Source organism: Ochlerotatus camptorhynchus, unplaced genomic scaffold (assembly GCF_037179485.1).
Source record: "Ochlerotatus camptorhynchus isolate MF236.1 unplaced genomic scaffold, CSIRO-AGI_Acam_v1.1 ptg000220l, whole genome shotgun sequence".
Lineage (NCBI taxonomy): Eukaryota > Metazoa > Arthropoda > Insecta > Diptera > Culicidae > Ochlerotatus > Ochlerotatus camptorhynchus.
In genome coordinates, this window is record NW_027040710.1 from 4,519,988 (window position 1) to 4,541,753 (window position 21,766).

General features: G+C 40.2%; 1 protein-coding gene across 3 annotated transcripts in view; it reads right to left on the reverse strand.

Moving 5' to 3' along the window:
* The window catches only part of LOC135703741 (uncharacterized), a 124,197-nt gene that overhangs the window by 26,148 nt on the left and 76,283 nt on the right, over positions 1-21,766 (reverse strand). The window contains exon 1 of one of the 3 annotated variants that reach the window (XM_065225056.1): positions 10,798-11,446. The exons of the other annotated variants lie outside the window; for them this stretch is intronic. Coding sequence (XP_065081128.1) covers positions 10,798-10,873 — 76 coding nt within the window. The 5' untranslated portion in view covers positions 10,874-11,446. Of the gene's footprint in view, positions 1-10,797; positions 11,447-21,766 lie in introns of those variants that run through there. 3 annotated transcript variants of the gene reach the window in all.

Genomic DNA, 21,766 nt, shown 5'->3' on the forward strand with positions numbered 1-21,766 from the left:
CTTGGGTATTGTCATCCTTTAATTTATACACACCATCAATGCATCTACGAAATAGAAATATAGTTGCTTCAAACCGCTATCGTACGAATTATGTCACATTTGAACCCTTGAACCAAATGACGGACAAATACAATAAGCACTGCGATAATATTGACTTTGAAATGACAAAAACCAAGTTAGAGCAATAGTTTTATTCCTTGCGTAACGTCAGCTAGAAGAAGTTTTGTTTTAATTTGTTTTCAAGACATATTATAATTTAACTTTCATGGAATTCGGAGAGGGCAAAGTTTGATCAACTAGTCAGTTGGCGTAGATTTGCTCACATTTGTTTCGGATCTCGTCAAAACTATCTACCAAGAGGCCAATAAGCAAACCAAAACCGTTTCAGAACAATGACAACCAAATCGTTATTTGAAGGTTCGTCGCTTGTACTGGATCGGACTGATAACATAAAAAACAAAATTAAATCTTTAATGACATTCATTGTTGTTATGTGAGCCGTGAGTTCTAAACCCGTAGCATCAACTGACCATAGACAAATCGCATCAAGAATGGTCTACGAGCTACGAAGGCATACACAAATAAACAGCACAAGTGAGGTCAATGACGACGGGAGACCTCTCCTATAGGTACGTAAACTACCTGCAAAAGTGGACTGTTGTACGCGAGTGATGTAAACATATTAACCGGAAGCTAAAGGGCTTTAACATTGAACGTTTATGGTGCCATTCGAGTGCCATTATGAGCGTAGCATAAACAATCATTTGAACTCGTCGCTCGCTTCTGTCGTGAGTTAAATTGAACTTGTTTGTTTACGTTTTGAGCTTCTAGTGTATGCTTCCCATGGAAGAATTAATTTATCGAAAAATATCTGCGCACTACCAGTGTTTTCTCTTCCGATGAAAAGATTGCAAAACTTCTGAAGTCAATTGGGTTCTTTAGGGGTAATGATGAACATATTCGTAATCTGCACTTCATATGGAACAGAAATAGAAGCACTGGAACTATTTTAAATAAGTGTGATTACATTAGCAACAATTACCATGTTAGCGCCCCTCGTTGGTACTTTGTATGGAAACGAGCTGTCAATTTGTTAGTTTTGTGTCAAACGGTGAAGTGGCTATTTTTTCCCTTATCTGTAAAGCCTTTTTACAACTGCGTCTATTACTTAGGAATATTGTTGTCTGACCCTTTTTATTTGGGTGCACATATCCTCTCAAAATTAAGGTGTGATAGACATTTGTTGACATTGCACGCTGTTCCAATCAGGAACAATTCGTCTTATAAAGTCTAATACCATTTTGGGATTGCTTTGCCAAACTTCAAAGGGTTCTAATATCCCTTTTCCAAATATTGACATTCTTTGATTGAACAGTGCTCCACAGCTGCAGGGTATATGTTCAGCAGATTCGTTTTCAAATTGACAAAACCATTGACATTCGCTAGACGGAATTTTTCCTATTTTATATAAGTGATATCTACTAGGGCAGCTACCAGTCATCAGACCAGTTATTACCCGAAGATCTATTTTACTAAGATTAAGCAACATCCAGGCTTTTGCTGCACTTGGTCTTATAAATTTATCGCCTGTCTGGATACATCTGTGGCGTTCCAGTTGGATTCTACTATGGACTTTGCCCAACTTTTTAGTTCCATCCTTATAGTATACTCAGGGACTCCACGAAATGGTTCCGGACCGATGTAGTTCGATGCAGAAGCTCGTCTTGCTAGACTGTCGGCATTTTCATTTCCTTCAATGCCACAATGGCCGGGCACCAAGTAATGACTTCGTTCCTTTCGGCCAACTTTTTTAAGGAAATACCTCTCACGCCAAAGTCACGAGTTCAAATCTCACCCCCGGACAAGTCACGAATGACCCAAGAGCGTTAAAGTGACTATAATAAAAAAAAAAAAAAAAAAAAATATACACTAGCTCCGATCGACATGTGAACGCCTTAAGCGCATTAAGAGCAGCTTGGCTGTCCGAGAATATACTGATCTTGGCAAACCTGTATTTTCATGTTGGACAGATGTTTGCACATTCTATGATTGCTTGAATTTCTGCTTGAAATGCTGTGGGACTATGTCCCATTGGTATAATTTTACTGACTCTAGGGCCAAAGACCCCACCTCCAGTATCTTCAACCATCGTCGAGCCGTCGGTGTAAAATACAATAGATCCTGGACGTATGTTTGGACCACCAGACTTCCATGTATGACGGCTTGGTTTAACCACTTTGAAGGAATATCGTAGTTTTTCTGTGTTACCATCCAATATTGTTTTGTTTTTACAGCTGAATTTAACTGGAAATCCTTAAGGATCTTTAGATATCCTACCAAGTCACCATCTAAAAGTTTATTTTGACGGTTAAACTGTAAAGCACTTTTTGCTGCCTGTAGTTTAACAAATTGGTGTAAGGGCAAAATATCGAGGACGGCATCCAAACCATCTGATGATGTGCTGCTCCTGTCACTGATATACAAGCAAGTCTTTGTATTTTTCTTAACTTCTCTTGAGCGGTTAATTCATTTGTTTTGGGCCACCATATCAGTGAAGCATAGGTAATTTTTGGACGATCTATGACTGAATATATCCAGTGTGCCATATTCGGTCATAGTCCTCACGTTTTCCCCACAGCTTTACTACAGACCCATAGCGCATTTGTAGCCTTAGTGATAACCTTGTCAACATGAGAGTTCCAGTTCAGTTTCCTATCCAAAGTAACACCTAGGTATTTAACTTCATCCGCGAACTGAATTCGAACTACATCTAGAGTAGGCTGTGACAACATATTTTTTTCCTTTTGGTGACTGGAACTATGACAGTTTTTGAAGGGTTTGCATTTAAGCCCCCTCTCCTACACCAATGGAAGGCCATGTTTAGGGCAGTTTGAAACCGATTTGAAATCTTGTTCTCAAACTTTCCCCGCACTATAATGGCCACATCGTCTGCGTAACCAATCACCTTGAAACCCTCCTCCGCTAAACTTTTAAGGAGTTCGTCCACTACTCTAAAGACCACAATAAGGGTGATAGTATCCCTCCTTGAGGACAACCCTTCATCGATCTTATAGTTAGTTGCGCACCTCCAAGATCAGCAGAAATTTCTCGATCTGTAAGCATCGCCATTATCCATTCGATAATACAGTTATCCAAGCCTCTTGCTTCCATAGCTGAACGCATTGAGCTGTAGGATGCATTATCGTTTGCTCCTTCAATATCAAGAAAATAAACCACGGCTATCTCCTTGGCTTCAAGCGATTTCTCGATATTATTAACCAGCGATTGTAATGCAGTTATCGTCGATTTAACTGATTGATAAGCGAATTGAAATTTGCTAAGAGGTATCCTTGCTAATCTTGTTGATTTAATGAAGTCATCCACAATTTGTCTTCATTGTCTTCAACAGAACAGAGAAAAGGCTTATGAGTCTGAAGGCTTTCGGAGTCGTTTTATCCCTTTTTCCAGCTTTTGGAATGAAGACGACTCGAACCTTTCTCCATGTTTTTGGTAGGTGGCTCAAAGCAACACTGGCTTTAAATAGTTTAGTTAAGAAGGGAATGAGTACTTCTTTTCTCTGTTGAAGTAATGCTGGGAATATTTCATCTTTCCCGGCAGAGATGAAAGGTTGAAAAGAACTCAACGCCCATTCAACTCTAGATGGTGTGAAGATTTCACAATCTTTCAGATAGGCATCTTCAGACCATGCATGTCTTGCCTTGTCAAAGTCCTGTTCTTCTTCAGCCACCAAAGGACAAAGGAGTCGACCCTGGGAAGTGAGTCCTTATCATTTCTTCCAATGTTTCTGAAGAGTCAGAAGTAAATGTCCCATCTTCTTTTTTTGAGGCTACCAAGACCATTTGAATGATCTTTTGAAAGATCTTTTGAAAGATCTTTATGCATCCTCGCACCTGTTGAAGTGCTATTGATGTCTTCAAGTGGTTATTTTGCTGTGGAAAAAAGGGGAACGAAATAATATCGTTCTGCTCAGAAAACGAAGCCCTTTTGGTTGATAGTAAATGTAACCGTGCACGAAAAAATAACTAATGAATACCTAATTCTGACCTGATACCAAAATTTGACAGAAGAGGTAAAATACCAATCATTAATACCAAAACATTGCTTTCAAAATTCTTTATAAATAACAAAATTGATGTTTTAATGCCAAAAGAATTCCTCTGTGGTAACATTTTGGCATTGCATTTGCATAATTTGGTATTGGAGAACATTGTGGGAACATTTTTTCGGTATTATTTTTTGGTATTTTACCTCTTATGTCAGGCTCATTCATACCAATTTGAGGTATCGAGATATTCGTTCCTGCTCGGGTATAGTAAACGATATATTTAAAAATTAAAGATTCCAATTGTGTTATTTAGGATCATACACGGTCGATGAAATTGACTCAAAATTGAGTGTTTTCTCACTCAAAATCTAAAAAACGAAGACTCATACACTGAGTAAAAATTTCTACGCTTTTCTTAAAAAATCTGCTGAAAATCGATGAAAATTTTACTCAGTTCACACAGTTCAGAAGAGAAGCGTAAATGTCTGTTATTATGATGCACATAACAGGAGTGTCATATATTATACAAGTTTAAAATTTACAAAACCGGAAAATACCCGAGAATTTGAAAAAAAGCCGGGAAAACCGATCAAAAGCCGCGAATTTGACGGAAGAACCGGGAAAATCAATAAACCCTAACAACCTTGAGCATAATCAAGCAAACATATGTTTCTTCAGCTCAAACATGGTTTATTTAGCTCTTAATCATCTTAAACCTTTGAAATTATTTGACCTTTCACTAAACTCTCCTCACAGAAACGCTTTGGAGCTCTCCTCCGAATACCTTAGAATTGTGTGCTGAATTTTCTTGAAATTTTCTTAAGAATGTAACTGAAATTCTTCAGCATTTTTCATTATTTTCCTCAGAACACGATTCTTCAAGCATTTTTCTTAGATCTTGCTTGAAATTCTGTTGTCAATCTTCCTCGGTATTCCTTTGAAATTATTGTATGGAAACCCCTTTAATTTCTTTTTAAATACTCCTTAAAACTCTCTTTTGAGAATCAACTAGGAACTCTCCTTGAAGTTAACTTCACAACTCCCTTGTTGTTCCTCTAAGAGTTCGTCAGGACTTAATCCTAGAATAACTTTGGGATTCTCGTCAGAGCTCCGTTGAATTTTTCTTCGAGTTCTTCTCAGAATTTTGAACTTTAAAAATTGTATTAAAAGTTCCTCAAATTATTAGAACCCTGAACGTTTTTCCAAGCGAAATTTTTTTCCAGGGACTATGTTTTTCTTAATTTGGAATTTCAAAAAAAAAATTCTAAATCAGGGATCTAGAAACATTTTCAAAATCCCACATTTTGAATGTTTTTCTCAGATTCATAATGTTGGAAAATCTAACCCTGTTTCTTGAGCAATTTTTTTAAGGCTAATGGATCAAGAATATACATGTAATTTATGGATCATGCCTATATTTTTAAGTGCGCAAGTGAATTTCTATGGAACACTTTCTTCAGGTTAAGGTTCATTGCTGAATGTTTTGCAATATGTTTATGGGTAATTCGTACAATTTCAATGCTCATTCTTTAGAAGTTAAGAGTACATTTTTACAATTGTGTTGCTAAATTTTACATAAAATAAGGCTCATATTGATATTTTTAACGGATCCACACTTGTTTAGGAATTTTCTCCGGTGTTTTATGGATCATTTGGATGTTTTTAAACGGAACGTTTTTCAACATTTTATGGATCGTTTTATCAATTCTACAAATGCTGGTAGTAATACAGTGAACTCTCGTGCAACACGAAAAAAGGGCCTATCATTGTTGATCGATTCTCTTCATCGATTTTCTCTCTCGCAAATACCCCGACTGCAAATAAATGTTCCATTCAGTGTGTTGTTCCAGGCGCAAGGTAACATCATCTTCTGTCGAACTGTGCTGCAAGCTTAGCGAGCAATTCGTTTATGGTGCCGTGGTAAACCAAAGAGAAAGTCGATGCAGAGAATCGATCAACGAGGATAGGTCCTTTTCTCTCGTTGCGCGAGAACTCTCTACAACTCGATTCAAGCGACCATCGAGTTATAGAATTATCGAGATAAACAATAACAGTCCCATACACAATCGCTATCACAGTAGCCATGTAATTAAGTTTAACTATGGTTCTGCAACGCAATATCGAGTTAGTGGACATCAAGTTGTGGAGATTTGACTGTAGTTGATCGTTCGTAAGGATTTGTGAGTCGGGTTGAAAAAGACCGAGGAGCTAGCTTCATAGGAGAAATCAATATGTTCTGCAAGGATGTGGTAAAGCTGCAGTTTCACGATAATCAGTCCCGGTGAACTGTGTTTGAGGAGCTACAACTGAACGCCTTCCCAATGGCAAATAATGAACAACTTTTTCCATTTCAATTGTAAGGATAAGATATTATTTCCGACATGTAACTGAAACGGTTACGAGCCATTACGAGAATCAATAGATGTACGATATCTGTATGGGCCAAATATCTTCACTCTATGAGAACACTTTGTGTACTTTATTCAAAATCAGTTATTTACTTGACAAAAATGAAAACCGCATCCACACCTATGAAAAGTTTGTATACATCCTTTCAATATTGCGATTTTAAGCATTGCAATGTATAAACAATGTTTATACTTAGTTCGTATTCTCTCGTTGCATACCGACCTATGCGTCGGTTGGGATAAATGTGATTTACCGTAGCTTTTATACTATTTAGATTTGAATATTTTCTAAGTGTACATTTTTCGTGAATTAAAGGGCCACCAACGGCCACCCGTCCAGTCTTGGGCGTATCCAGCGAGGCATCTTTCATATTGCTCGCAATCTCCGATACCGAGAACTTTTGCAAGCGAAAAACTTACTAAATCATGGCAACGTCGGCCATCGAATCACCACCAATAATCGTGACGGACATATTATCAACACGTTCCCGGGATAATTCACCAACCGGACCGATCTCTCAATAGATCTGCACGCCGAAAGTGTAGCATCCAAACTCGGAGAACCAGGCTCCCGGGAGGCAATGAAAACCGTCACCAAACAATAGAACTGAAGCTGCGTCGTATATTTTGAAGGTTAAATTCAAGGTCAACCGAGTCGCTCAAGGCAAACACAGGCAAAACACGATATATCACTAAATGATAACTTTATGTACACTTGAAACTGAATGTCAGCACACAAATTAACAAATTTAAAGCAAAACTGTTTAATTCGCTGACGAAAAATACGCAGTGAAAGAAAAACACGTCAGCTTTCAAGCGCGGCCTACTGCGGTCTCTACCCTTTACATATTAGTAAGTCGGTTAAAAAAATCATGGGTTGGTATAAGCGCACATTATATTATTTTATTTCTTTGAACTTATTTTCTGGTTTCAAAATATACATTTTCAACTGTAAACCAAATAAATATGAAGATATTTGGTAACAAAATTGCTATCCCTTGAAAAAGATGGAATAAACCATTGAAACATTGGGAGTAGAGGAAAAACACCGTTTTACTCGCTAAAAGACTGAAAGCCGATAAAATTTATCTACAAAACAGTCCACAAGTCGATAGCATTACTATAATCAAAATTGCTGAGATATGCATATTTGAAGTAAGTGGATTGAAAAAAAAAACGGGTCGCACGATATATCATCACTGCTTTGACCAAATTGGCTCATTTTTGGGGTTAAGACTCGTTAAGCAGGTTCCGTGTGCATGACGAAGGCCGATTTTTGAAAATTGATGAAACAAAAAGATGAACATATTTTTATGTGTTTTTTTTTCATATTAAACATCGTTAGTTTTTTCTTTTGTTATTAAAAAATAAATAAATTTTGAAATCCAACGTCACCCCAAATTTCAGCCAATTTGGTCCATCCAGTCAAGAGATATCGTGGGACCCGTAAATCAACTCTGTGTTTCGAGAAAAACGCTGAAATTCGGCAAAGAACATCAGTTACTAATATTTAAACTAACACGTGTTTTCAATACGAATCGAATTCGATCATTTTTGAAACATCGCTTTTTTGGTCGATTTTACATATATGTAACCCCTTAAGTGAATGGAACTCAAATATGAGTCAGATTCAACGGCCGTGTATGAATAAAGCGAGTAAACCAATCCCGTGCTTTTCGTCGGAGAGAGTTAATTTATCTCATTTATTCATACGGCCCAAAACGACGGATGCAAAAATTATCGCGATAGACAACATTGATTGATAGCCACCAATCGAGAAGATAAACATGAGGTAAGATTTGCTGGTAACAACGATAAACTGTGTTTTAGTTATGTTGTTGGTCTGATTGAGATAATGGGAACCCCCGAGTTTGAACTTTTGCTACGTCATCGTCACGACAAGCTGATAAGGGAGTCATCAAATGGTTGCACGTTTTTCTTCTATTAGGCTTTTTTCGCTTTTGTAGCGAGTGATTTGCCCTGCTCTCAACTCAGTGTTCTAGATGCACTTCAACGGTTATTCATTGAGTGCTTTCTAAGCCAACGAATGCATGAATTTGTATATTGTGTGGTAAGCACAATGCTACTCTATACCCAACGAGAAAGATTTCCTCTACCGGACCGGACCAGGCATCGAACCCGCTGCCTCCGGCTTGGTAATACCATGTCAGTACTGACTAGGCTATCGGAGGACCTCCAGATTGCACAGTTGAACGTGATCGACCAGATAAATCTTGTTTGTTTAAATGGTGACATAATTGTTTATTGACTGTAATGGTGTGCAATATAATCAATCAATGTTTGACTTCCGCACAATGTGTACATATCAATCAACGGAAAACACATGTTGGATGCTGACAATTGGAAGATAACCCCATTTCGCTTGAAGGTCTTTCGCGAAAGGACGTTGAAAAGTAGAGTACTTTTTGATGCAATGATAAATAAATGTTTACTATCGCGGAGTGGTGCGACACATCTTAATCTCGATCATAGAAGTTCAATAAATTTAAGCTATAGGAAATAAATCTATGAAAAATCTACTTTCATTTTTCGCATCTACTTGCATCATCGTTTTGCAGGAAATCTTCATTAATCTTTTTTCTGCATCGAAGATATAGTCATCCCCCTCGACTATCGCACACATCTGCAGTTGGGGCCAATGGGAAAAAAAATGAGCCATTTTACAACCCATATTTAATGTGGTGCTAGTTGCATATCTTGTCACAATTAAGGTGTGATAGATATTGGTTGACAAAGCATTCAGTCCCACCTAGGGTCTGCAGGAGAAAATCCCTAGCAACACACATCCATCAAAACAGGTTGCTGCAACTTGATTGTGACTGAAATAAGGTGCATACAAGTAACCACAACTGTTAAGTGACAAGAGTGCTACTAGGGATGCCTTATGGATACCAAATTCAGGTATGCAAATAGCATAACTGACAACCTAAATATGGTATTGACGAGGCTGACGTAAGAAGTAAAATACCAAAAAAAAAAATACCTCAAAAATGTTCTACGAATAACGAACTAATATCTAATTTAGTTATTGTAATAACAGACGAATAACAGACGCGTTTTTCATGCCAGAATACCATAACTTGCTATTTGAAAGGTCTTCTAATACCAATACAATAACTCTTTTAGGTGATGTTGTCTAATATTTGATATTTTACAAAATATTTCGATAACTGAATAAAATCAAAACAAGGTTTTATACCACAAGCATACCAAAATAATGTATCATACCACATTAAGATATTCTTATGTTATCGGTTAGTTATCGGTTCCTGCTCGGGATATGTTCAGCAGTTTCGTTTTCAAAATGACAAAAACGACAGTCGCTTAACTATTTGTTCTAATTTTATTTAAGTGGTATCTGCTAGGGCAGTGACCAGTCATTATATCAGTTACTACCCGAAGATTTGTTTTCCTAACATTCAGTAAGATCCGAGCTTTGACAGCACTCGGTGTTGTAAATCTTTTGGCTTGTCTGGTTGTATCCGTGGCATTTCAATTAGATTCTACCATAGACGACTCCCAAGCTCTTAATTCCATCCTCAGAGCGCACTCAGGGACTCCACAAAATGGTTGCTAGACTGTCGGAATTTTCATGCCCTTCAATACCACAATTACCGGGCACCAATTGTTTTAAAGAAAGAATGCATTCCCACACTAACTTTGATCGACATGCAAACGCCTTAAGCGCATTAAGAGCTGCTTGGCTGTCCGAGAATATACAGATCTTAGTAAACCTGTTTTTCATAATTAGGCAGATTAACAATCAACGATTGCTTGAATTTCTGCTTGAAATACTGTGGGACTATATACCATTAGTACAATATTACTGACTCCAGGGCCATAGATACCAGCTCCAGTATTTTAACCCATTTTCCACCTGTCGCAGGGGTGCGCTTTGACCTATCCTATCTTATTTCATGCGTTAGTTTTTTTCTTCATATTTTATTAGATTCAATCAATTCCCTTGATGCATCCTCCCCATGGTAATTAGTGCCACCAAACTAAACATATTTCCGGTCACCGTTCACCTCCCAAATAACACATCATAAATTCCACGCACCAAGACCAGTTTCGCATAATTTTCGGTTATTTGTAAGTCGTCACAGCCCACAAAACACCACGTTCATTCCCTTCCAAGCATATCAACCCAAGCCAGACCATTCGGCCTTGAACCAGTCGAAACCATTCTTATCCAATATTAAAACACCCGAAAAAAAAAGAACGCGACAAAAACAACAACAAACCGCAAACATATAGGTGATCTCATTCAGCAGCGCTCGGTTCCAGAGCGATTGGTCTCACCTGTTGGCACGACCGGTGGATTGTTGTTTACGTACATGACCCTGCTCCGTTGGGCCATATCTCCCAGCGTCGACATTCTAATGCCGTTGAACTGCTGCCTTTACTTCCCTCTCCTCAATAGTGGCACCTATTTTGTTTTGGACTAGCGCCGTAGTGCATCAATTAACCAACCGACAGCACAAATCAGTCTCGCTCGCACACAATTGGCACAGGTCACCGTCGTTGTCTCTATCACTCTCTCAAGATCGTTAACCTATATTTATCGACAATCCGGTTCAACAGTACCCCTCCACTATAGTAGGGAACAAACAAGACTTCACTTCAGATCATATGGACCCGTTGCTCCACACTGAACCGGTAGTCAATGCACTACTATATGACTTTGCTCTGATTGTCTGTGTGTCTTCGTCTGCTTCGCAGTCTACAGCCCACGGGCACATAAAGTAATTGAGTCGTGCTGCTCAATTATAGCACTTTCATGAGATCAAATAGCCGTTGCACTGGTTTCCGCCTGCCCGGTTTGCTGCACTTCTCGTTCTTAAACTTGATATCTTCTTCACTTTTGAGCGCTGTTTATCGTCGTTGACCGATATTCGGTGGCCACGCTGACTGACTTGACTGACTGACTAAACGAACCATCCAACTCGCTTGTTGACGGTACTCTGAGATAAACCACTTTACGAGACACCCACCGAGTGGCAGAGGAGCTTTCGTTCAGTCTGAAGAAGCAGAGCGATCGAGATACGGGTCGAGGAACACCATAATCTGCGCAATAGTTGCATGTGATCTACGGTGATCCTTCGCACCAAGATGCGCAGTAATATCGCACTCGCTCGCTCGCTCGCTGGAACAGTGTAGATAATTCTCTGGAAGATTAGCGAAAATATAACATTGTTTTCATCAGTTATCTGATTTGCATTTGTTTTTGTTCTGCTGATTGTTTAGGTGGTTAGTTAGGGTAGTGAGTCAACCAAACCACAACGTGCCAGTCTCCACCAATCATTCGTTCGCCGATCATGGAGTAGGATGCACATTTCCAGCGGGCTTACACCCATTCTGGTTTTAACTGTGATGACTGTGATGTGAAACTGGTAGAACGACATTTTTCTCGGAACGATTCTGACGGGAAATATTCATGAGCATGAGAAGTCGGGAGATGGTTTTGAGCAAGCTTTGAACGGCGAGATAGGTGATAAGAACGTTGTTCGGTTATAGATTTTTTTTTTCAGAATTGTTCAGAGGATTGTGTCATCAGTTTTGAACTTTTTTTTTTGGGGTATGACTCCACTCAAGAAATATTTCTTGGAGATTGCTGAAGCAATTTAATTGAACATTTTCTTATTCATATTTCCACAAGTGTTTTTACGCTTAACGAAACATTTGCAGGGAGATGATGTCTTATGTTGATTTATGAATAACAAATTCGGCTTTGATTTTGTTCATGAGTGTGGGAGCTGCCGGAAAACAAGATCGACGGAAATCAAATCATGGAAGAAACTCAGTATCAACGCTTATCAGAGGTTAATAAAACGATCATCTGGCAATTTTTTTCTTCAGATAATGAGCTCCCTGTGTTCAGTGCTAACTAGTTGATGGATAATGATCTTAAAATTATAATGTTTTAGCAAGATTTAAAGAAATTTAAAAAATTTTATATTTATGTATTGTAATTATAAGTTGGTGAATCTTAGTGGTGAGAACTCCTTCGGACTACAGTCGCTATATCTGGTGGATAGACATTTGGGAATCAATTTTAGCAAAAATCGGAACCAATCGGGCAGTACTGACCATGACGTCAAAACCGATATTGGTGATCTAAACGCTCAGGTTGGGCAGGAGGAGAAATTTAGACCGGTTAACGGAAAGTTCAGCGCTCACCAGTTTACGAGCAACAACGGCCTTAGACAGATCATTTAGTAGTTAGTGTCATCTTGTGTTCTCCCAAGTTGTTAGCTGCCCATTGGTGTACCCCCATGTTTGTCTTTTTCATCAGTTGGTCGCTTAGTTCGAGAGCAAGAGCACATTGCTCTCCAAACCTTGTGTTCTCAATCCCTACCCTGCCATCCATTTGTTACAATTTGTTACCCCTAACCTCGAGATAGCCGCGAGTAATCGGCCCCCGCTTTACTAACGTTAGTTTTAAGAAATTTTGTAGCCTAAATAATGAATATCGGCTCCGCAAAGCTACGGCAAATGAGCCTGGAAAAAATAAATGCATTTATGAAAAAAAAAACGACCTCAGACTCATGGATTTCGCCACCTCCAAGAATATGACCATACGTAGTACCTATTTCCAGCACAACCTTCCATATCGGTACACCTGAAGATCACCACTACAGACAGAATCACAAATCGACCACCTTTTGATTGATGGAAGACGCTCGTGGGATATCATTGACGTCAGGACTTATCGCGGCGCAAACATCGATTTGGACCTTGTTATGGTGAAAGCGCGCCAAAGACTTTCCGTTGTCAACAACATTCAGTACCGACGCTTGCTACGGTACAATCTGGAACGACTCAAGTTACCCGAAGTCGCAACTGACTACGCGCAAAACCTTGAAGCAGCGCAGTCGGACTAGGGAGAGCTGACCGAAGCCCCTCTTAAGGACTGCTGGTATAGTGTCAAAGCAACCGGACAATACATGAACTCCAACCCATAGTGGTTTCTTTTGTCCTGATCACGAGCGTTCATATCTTTCTACGTAGGAACCATCCAGTTCCTGGACAGTTATAGACCGCAATTCTGTCACAAATCAATGGTCTGTTGAATTAAAACAACCGCACCCTGGATCTCTGCTTTGTGAGTCCTCGTGATACAGCACCTTTCCTCTCCACGGCACCCGAACCTTTAATCAAGGAAGTGCATCATCACCCTGCTTTAGTTATCGTGATCGAAAATAATATTGTCCATGATTTCATCAGCACTCCAAACGCTGTGTCATATGAATTCGGTACAGTAGACCATCGCAGTATTGTCCATGTGCTGTCTAACCTAGATTGGGAGCATATTCTAGACCCTGTAGACGTCAACATTGCTGCACAAACCTTTTCTCACGTCTTGGCATATGTCATTGACCGGCACGTTTCCTAACCCGAGCAGGAGAAAATATCTAATGAATACCTAATTCTGATCTGATAACAAAATTTGGTGTTGACCAGCATGACACAAGAGGTAAAATACCAAAGAAAAATACCAAAAAATTTCATGGAAAATACTTTGTAAATACCAAAAATTTATATTTGGATACCAAAAGAATACCTGGGTGGTATTGTTATGGTATTGCATTATCATAATTTGGTATTGGAATGGTATTGTGAGAACATTTTTTGGTATTATTTTTTGGTATTTTACCTCTTATGTCAGGCTCATCCATACCAATTTAAGGTATCGAGATATTCGTTATTGCTCGGGAAAAGATCATCCATATCGACTCTCGCGTCCCGTGGATGACGAAAGATCTTCGCTCGCTGAAAAGAACTAAGAAGGCTGCGACTGAAATGCCACTATGTGAGACTCAACCACGAGTATAAGCGGTTAAGTCGTCTCTGTTTTCAACGCTATCAAAGGAATATTCAACGGCGGCTAAAAACACACCCGAAATCCTCCTGGAACTTCGTAAATGAGCAACGCAGGGGAGTCGGCTTACCCTCTTCCATGATTTTTAATTGTAAAGCTGCTGGCAATCAACAAAACATTTGCAACCTGTTCTCAGCCAAATTTGCTATTGTATTTGAAGACGAGCAACTCTCCGCTAATCTCATTACTTCCGCGGCCAGTAATGTTCCTTTGGTCAACCAAACGCTTAGCGTTGTTGACGCCACTACAGATACGATTTCTAGAGTAGCATCTAAACTTAAGACTTCAGTTAAGTCTGGACCCGATGGTCTTCCGTCGATTATTCTCAAAAAGAACATCACTTGTGTTTTAGATCCACTGCGCCGCATATTCCAGCTATCTCTTTCCGGCGGCAAGACGCTGGAAGACTGCGGATATGTTTCCTGTTCATAAAAAAGGAAGCAAACGCGACATAAACAACTACCGCTCGCTGAGTGCTGTATCAAAACTAAATGCGCATTGCAAGCAATATCTAAGTATAGATCAACACGGATTTATAACTGGATTTATAATCCACACCTACAAACCTGCTGTGCCTAACGTCTTACATCACAGACAGTTTGATTGCTCGGGCCCAAACGGACGTTATTTACACAGATCTTACGGCAGCCTTCGATAAGCTGAACCACGAAATTGCGATCGCCAAGCTTGATAGGCTAGAGATCGGTGGAATTCTTTTGAAATGGTTTCGTTCATACCTCACGGAGTGCCAACTGACAGTAACTTTGGGTGCTTGTCGCTCAGCAAGCTTCTACGCAAAGTTCGGGACCATTGGTATTTATCCTTTACTTCGACGACGTTCACCATGTTATCACAGGGCCACGATTATCGTTTGCAGATGATCTGAAAATTTTTCTGCACATCCGCTCACTCGCCAACTGCCGTTCTCTGCAAAATCAGATTGACATCTTTGCTGACTGGTGTAGTCTAAACCGACTGGTGGTCAACCCAGCCAAGTGTAATGCATGACTTTCTCAAGCAAGAAACAACTACAAACTACTAGGCACGACTATCGAACGGGTGTATTTCGTGAAAGACTTAGACGTTTTTCTGGACACAAAGCTGACATACTCAGACCATACATCGTATGTCGTCGACAAAGCGTCCAGAACTCTTGGTTTTGTATTCACGATTACCAAGAACTTCACAGACATTTAATGCTGGAAATCGCTCTATTGCTCTCTCGTACGCTCTAATTGGAATACTGCTCTGCAGTCTGGAGCCCGAACTACAATAATGGGGCCGAGCAAATTGAATCTGTTAGCTGCCTTGGAGATACCCACTTCGTCTTCCAAGCTACGAGAATCGCTGCCAATTGATCAATGTCGAGCCCTTACGTACCCGAAGAGATGTTTTCAGAGCCTTCACCGTCGCCGATACTCTGCAAGAAAGAATCGACTGCGAAGCAATTCTGCAACAAGTGAACATTAATGTTCAACCTCGATCACTACGCAACGGTCTTATGCTAAGACTTCCACTTCTTCGAACTAATTATAGCTTAGGGAACGCTATTTACGGCTTGCAGCGAGTGTTCAACCGAGTAGCGTCGATGTTCGATTTCCACTTGACACGGAATATGCTTCGCCGAAGATTCTCTGCCTTTTTTGCTGACCGAAGGCGCTTGACGCCCAACAGCTAGGGGTAAAATTTTAGACTTATACATTTTTGGTAACTTGCAACAATGCTTTCCTTGTTATGTTCATTGAGACTATTTCTAGTATGTTGATGCAAACATAACAAATCTATATAAATGGATGAATTTCTGTCTGTGTGTCTGTCTGTCTGACCCTTACAGACTCGGAAACTGCTGAACCGATCGGCGTGAAAATTTGTAGGCAGGGGTTTTAGGGGCAGGAAATGGGGGGGGGGGCTCCCATGCAAATGAAACAGAAATTTCTGCATAACTTGAAACTAATCAAGTAAATGGAACCAAATTCGTCATGTGGAGTTCATAGGGGTTAGTCCCTTAGATAAGAGAAGGGGGGGGGTCTAAGTACAATATTGCACTTTTTTTTAATTGGTGCATAAACTCAAGCTAATATTGAATCCCGGGCAAGGCCGGGCACACTCAGCTTGTAAACAAATAAACAAATAATCAGCGCAGCAGAAGGTGCTATTGGGTTATGGAAACGATTGGTTTGACGAGGAGTGTCAGACGATTTTAGACGAGAAGAATGCAGCACGGGTGATGATGCTGCAGCAAGGTACCCGTCAAAATGTGGAGCGATATAAACAGAAGTGAAGACAGCAAACTCACCTTTTCCGAGATAAGAAACGTCGCCTGGAAGAGGCAGGGTGCGAAGAAATGGAACAGCTGTATCGTTCACTTCAGACCCGCAAGATCTACAAGAAACTCAACGAATCCCGCAAAGGCTTTGTGCCGCGAGCCGAAATGGGTCTTGATAAAGATGGAGGTATCTTGACGGACGAACGTGAGGTGATCGAAAGTTGCAAGCAGCACTACGATGAACACCAGAGGCGGAGGGCCAAGACAGCAGGAGGAACGGCTTCATCAGTGCGGTGGATGAAGTACAAGTAACAGCTCCCACGATAAGTGAAGTTACCCGAGCAGGAACGAATATATCGATACCTTAAATTGGTATGGATGAGCCTGACATAAGAGGTAAAATACCAAAAAAAAAAAAGGTTCCCACAATACTCTTCCAATACCAAATTATGCAATTGCAATACCAAAACAATACCTCACAGGTATTCTTTTGGTATCCAAATATCAATTTTTGTTATTTAAAAAGTATTTTCCACGTATTTTTTGGAATTATTCTTTGGTATTTTATCTCTTGTGTCATGCTGGTCAATACCAAATTTTAGTATCAGTAATAAAGTATTCATTAGTTATCTTCTCCTGCTCGGGTAAGGATGCTATCAAACAGCTAAAGAACAACAAGGCAACTCTAAGGGATGGTATCGGAGCGGAAATGATTGATTGATTGAGTTCTTTATTATAGAGACTTTCAGCCGTTGGCTGGTTCGAACTGATCAAAATGGGTCCGGAAAAGGTGGCAACTTGTCTGCACCGACTGACAGTCAGGATTTAGGATACAGAACAGCTACCGGAGAAGTGGAAAGAGGGAGTAATATGCCCAACAAACAAGAAGGGTGACAGGTTAGAATTAGAGAACTACCGAGCGATCATCATTCTCAACGCATACAAAATGCTTTCCCAGATCATCTTCAGCCGTCTATCGCCGCTAGCAAGCAGATTTTTGGGAAGTTATCAAGCCGGTTTTGTGGACGGGCGATCGACAACAGATCAAAGCTTCAAGTTGCGGCAGATCCTCCAAGAATGTCGCGAATATCAAGTTTCTACACACGATTTTAAAGCCGCTTACGATACTATTGACCGTGAACTGACAAGACTGATTAAGGCTACGATGGATGATGTACAGTGCTGCGTGAAGTATCGGATGCGCGATCCGACCCGTTTGAAACACGCAAAGGACGTCGACAAGGCGGTGGCCTTTCTTGTCTGCTGTTTAACATTTCGTTAGAAGGTACTATGAAACGTGCGGGCTCTAACATGCGGGCACGATCTTCAATAAGTCCAGCCAGTTCATCTACTTCGCTGACGACGTGGACATTGTCGGAAGAACGTTTCAGGCCGTGGCGGACCAGTACAACAGGTTTGAAACGTGAAGCAGAAAAGGTTGGATTAAAGGTGAATACGTCGAAGACAAAGTATCTGTTAGCTGGAGGAACCGAGCGCGATAGGGCTCGCATTGGCAGAAGTGTGACAATAGACGGAATTTGTGTACCTCGGATCATTGTTGACGTCAAATAACAACTGCAGTAGAGAAATTCGGAGACGCTTCATTGCTGGAAGTCGTCCCTACTACGGACTCCACAAGACCCTAAGGTCGGGTAAACTTCACCTCTGCACTAAGTGTACATTGTACAAGACACTGATAATACCGGTAGTATTCTACGGGTATAAGACACGGACGATGCTCGAGGAGGGTATATGAAAACGATGTTTGGAGGAAAAGAATGAACCACGAACCCGTTAGGAACGCCTCGATTGGAATCGTCAGAAAGATGGTCCTGGCTTCGATTCCAGACGTTCCTTACGGAGGTTCCTCACATTCCAAAAGATGCTTCCTAGGGTGCATTATTTAGAAAAAAAGTTTTGAATTTCAGATATCAAGATAGAGCTGGAACTAGGGCGAAGCAGTTTTAGTAAACAATGACTTCTCTCGATGGTTTCCAAAAAGTCAAGGCTCACCCATGCAAACCATCATCTTCAACGGATAGGGGCAGACTTACCCTACCCGATGGTTTTGTTGGTTTGCGTAGGCGTGCCTTGAATTCTTAGAAATCATCGCGAGAAGTCTTTGTTTACAAAAGCTAATACGCTCTAATTCCAGCTCTATCTAGAATATGCCACGCTCCAGTTTGACTCTTAACCCCCAAATATGAGCCTGTACAAACAATCGTAAAGATTGATGATGTTTTAGAGATTGCGCAAATGATTTGAAGTTTGAATGGATATTCCAGTGAATTAGTATGAGAAATTAGCAACTTTCACTTACATTTCTCTAGATTTAGTTGTATTTGTCTAATGATCAGCAAGTCTGTTGTTGTTGGGATGAAATTGTCGTTTTTGTTTTGCTCATATTCATCTGTCCATTTACCCTATTTGGGGTTTGCTCCGTTTGGTGAATTTTCACAGAAATTTGACATATGGTATATTTTTTAATAATGCCTACCCTCGCCAGGGAGGCAGCTCCCACACCTGGACCCTACCTATCGACCCATCAACTCATGAACCGGAGACCAACGGCTTTACTTCCTTTCCCGAAGGAAGGCTTGATCAGAGATGTTTTGCCTCAGAACATCCCGGTGGCGCCGTCTGGGATTGAACCCAGGCCTGCTGGGGTGAGCGGTAATCACGACTACCACTACACCACTGGCGCCGCTTCATGGACTTCTCATCAACTAAGCACTTATTTGCAAAATTAATATCATGAGTCAATCCGCAAAAATTAACCGCTTTCGCCACCACACAAATTATGGGCTCATTGCCATGGTATTTTTAATAATTGATAAAACACAAAATATCTCCATGCATTCTCAGATCCAAAACAACCAAGCCCATGCATTTTAATGTAGGTGGCATCCCACAAGTAACTAGCAGCAGAAGCGGCTTCCATTGGATAATTTCTGTCTGGAATTCTTGTCGAGGTAGATTGAAATCTCTTTCGTGCGTCAAGGAGCATTTTTTGGGACGTCCGGAATCATCTTCGGAAACGTTTGGAATCTTCATTGCGAACGTTTGAAATGCTATTTATTCTGGGAATTGTGAAAATTTTCAACCCTGGACGTCTGGAACCATCTTCGGGAGCATCTGGAACATCTCGCAGCTAGGTCGGCCACGTCAGGAAAAGTCTTGAATAAGTTCACGAAGTATCAATAAGCTTGCCATTGTAAAAGTTCACTACAGTCGGAAGGGTTTCGAATCTTGGGATCGTCTGAAATCTCTGTTTCGATCATAAAGAACCCCTGGTAACTTCTTCGTAAACCGGGACGTATGCAATTCTTGTCTGAAAAATCTAAAATCTGCGTCTGGTATATTCATCGGGAACATCTGAAATCCCCAGCTAGATCTTCTAGAATCACCAATAGCCAAGGTTGCAAAGACTCATTTCAGCTAAAACAATGTTTTTCTAAATTATGAAATAATTAGATGCCATGATCAAATTTTGAATTGGTAGGATACAAGAAGAGGTTGCAAAGAATGTGTTTGACATATTAAACCTGTTTATTTCACTTCATGAGAGTCACAATCAGCGATTTTTCACAAACTCACTCACTCACACACTCACTCACTCAGCGATCAGCAAATCGCTGATTGTGACTCATAGAAAGCAAAATTTACAGGTTTTATGTTTCCAACGCATACTTTGTAACCTCTTCTTGTAAGTTACAAGTAAAACATGCCATCATACCATCTTTTGGTTTTATTATTCCGAAAAACATTATTTGAGCTGAAATGAGTCTTTGCAACCTTGCCAATAGCCCGGATTATGCACATGAAGCCTCCAAAAACGTTTTGCTGGATGTAACAATGCGATTTGCGTCGTTTTTTTTAACTTGACAGGTTAATTAGGGCAAATACGGTGGGCTGGGCACGTCGTACGAATGCCACACGACAACCCAGTGAACATGGTTCTCGAAAGTGACCCAACAGAAACAAGAAGAAGAGGTACGCAGCAGGCAAGGTGGATTGAGCAAGTAGAAGGCGACCTGCAGACTCTTCGCAGACAACGAGACTGGGGAAGTTTGGCCATGGATCAAGTATAGTGGAGACGACTTCTTCGGACAGCATAGGACAACAAGGCCTTAGCCTGATTGGTAAGGTAAGGTATTGACAGCTTAAACGTGGAAACCTTTGTAACAATGGTTGCGGAGTAAATGGTAAATATATTTAGTAACTGAGGAAAAAATTTAACTTTTATAAACCAGAGTTGGATGAAAACGCTATACTAATACCAACGTGAAGCTGTAGTGTGACAATTTATTAGCTAGAGAAAGTTCTGAAGAGGATCGAATGGTAGTTTCGCTAGAGTACTGCAGTGTGAAAATTGAACAGAAGTTGAAATTGAGCGAAGGGCCATTAATAAGACAATACTAATCGAACGCACACTCCTTTGCCTAACTCGTTCATTGATAGATGAGGGGTTTTGAGGTATGTCCTCAAAACCTTAGGCAAAAGAGTGCTGGTTTGACTTACTCATATACTGTCTGCAGCTATGGATAGTTCAAGCTACGTTTATCACTACCGAAAGCCCCACGTTGCCGAAAGCATTTTCAGTCAATGGTGTGTTATAATACATCTCTTCTTTACCCAACTATTGTTTACTTCTCTCGTCATGACCAACGTCATCTCAGAGAGAAGCACGTGTTTCAGACCCAAGTAACCAAAAGTTCCGCATTCAACGATTAAAATCATTTCCAAGTTCCATAAAGTTCCGACAGAACTTTCAAGTTCCATAAAGTTCAAATAAAGTTCCGACAGAACTTTCAAGTTCCATAAAGCTCAAATAAAGCTCCGACAGAACTTTCAAGCCACATGAAGCAATTCGCGCAAGTGTTTATTAGTAACAAAATTTAATGAATAATTCTGATATTTATACAGTGCACCAACATTCTATCCAAATATAAAAAAATAATAAAAAAGTAATTTCCTGGATTCGTACGCATGTATTCGGCATGCGATTTACGAACGCTAACCACTGAACCACAATTGTGTTGGAATACCATGCAGGCAAACACCAATTTAAAATTCATCAAGGTGTTGTGTTTCGTATTCAAGTCAGTCAGCTGGCACTGAAA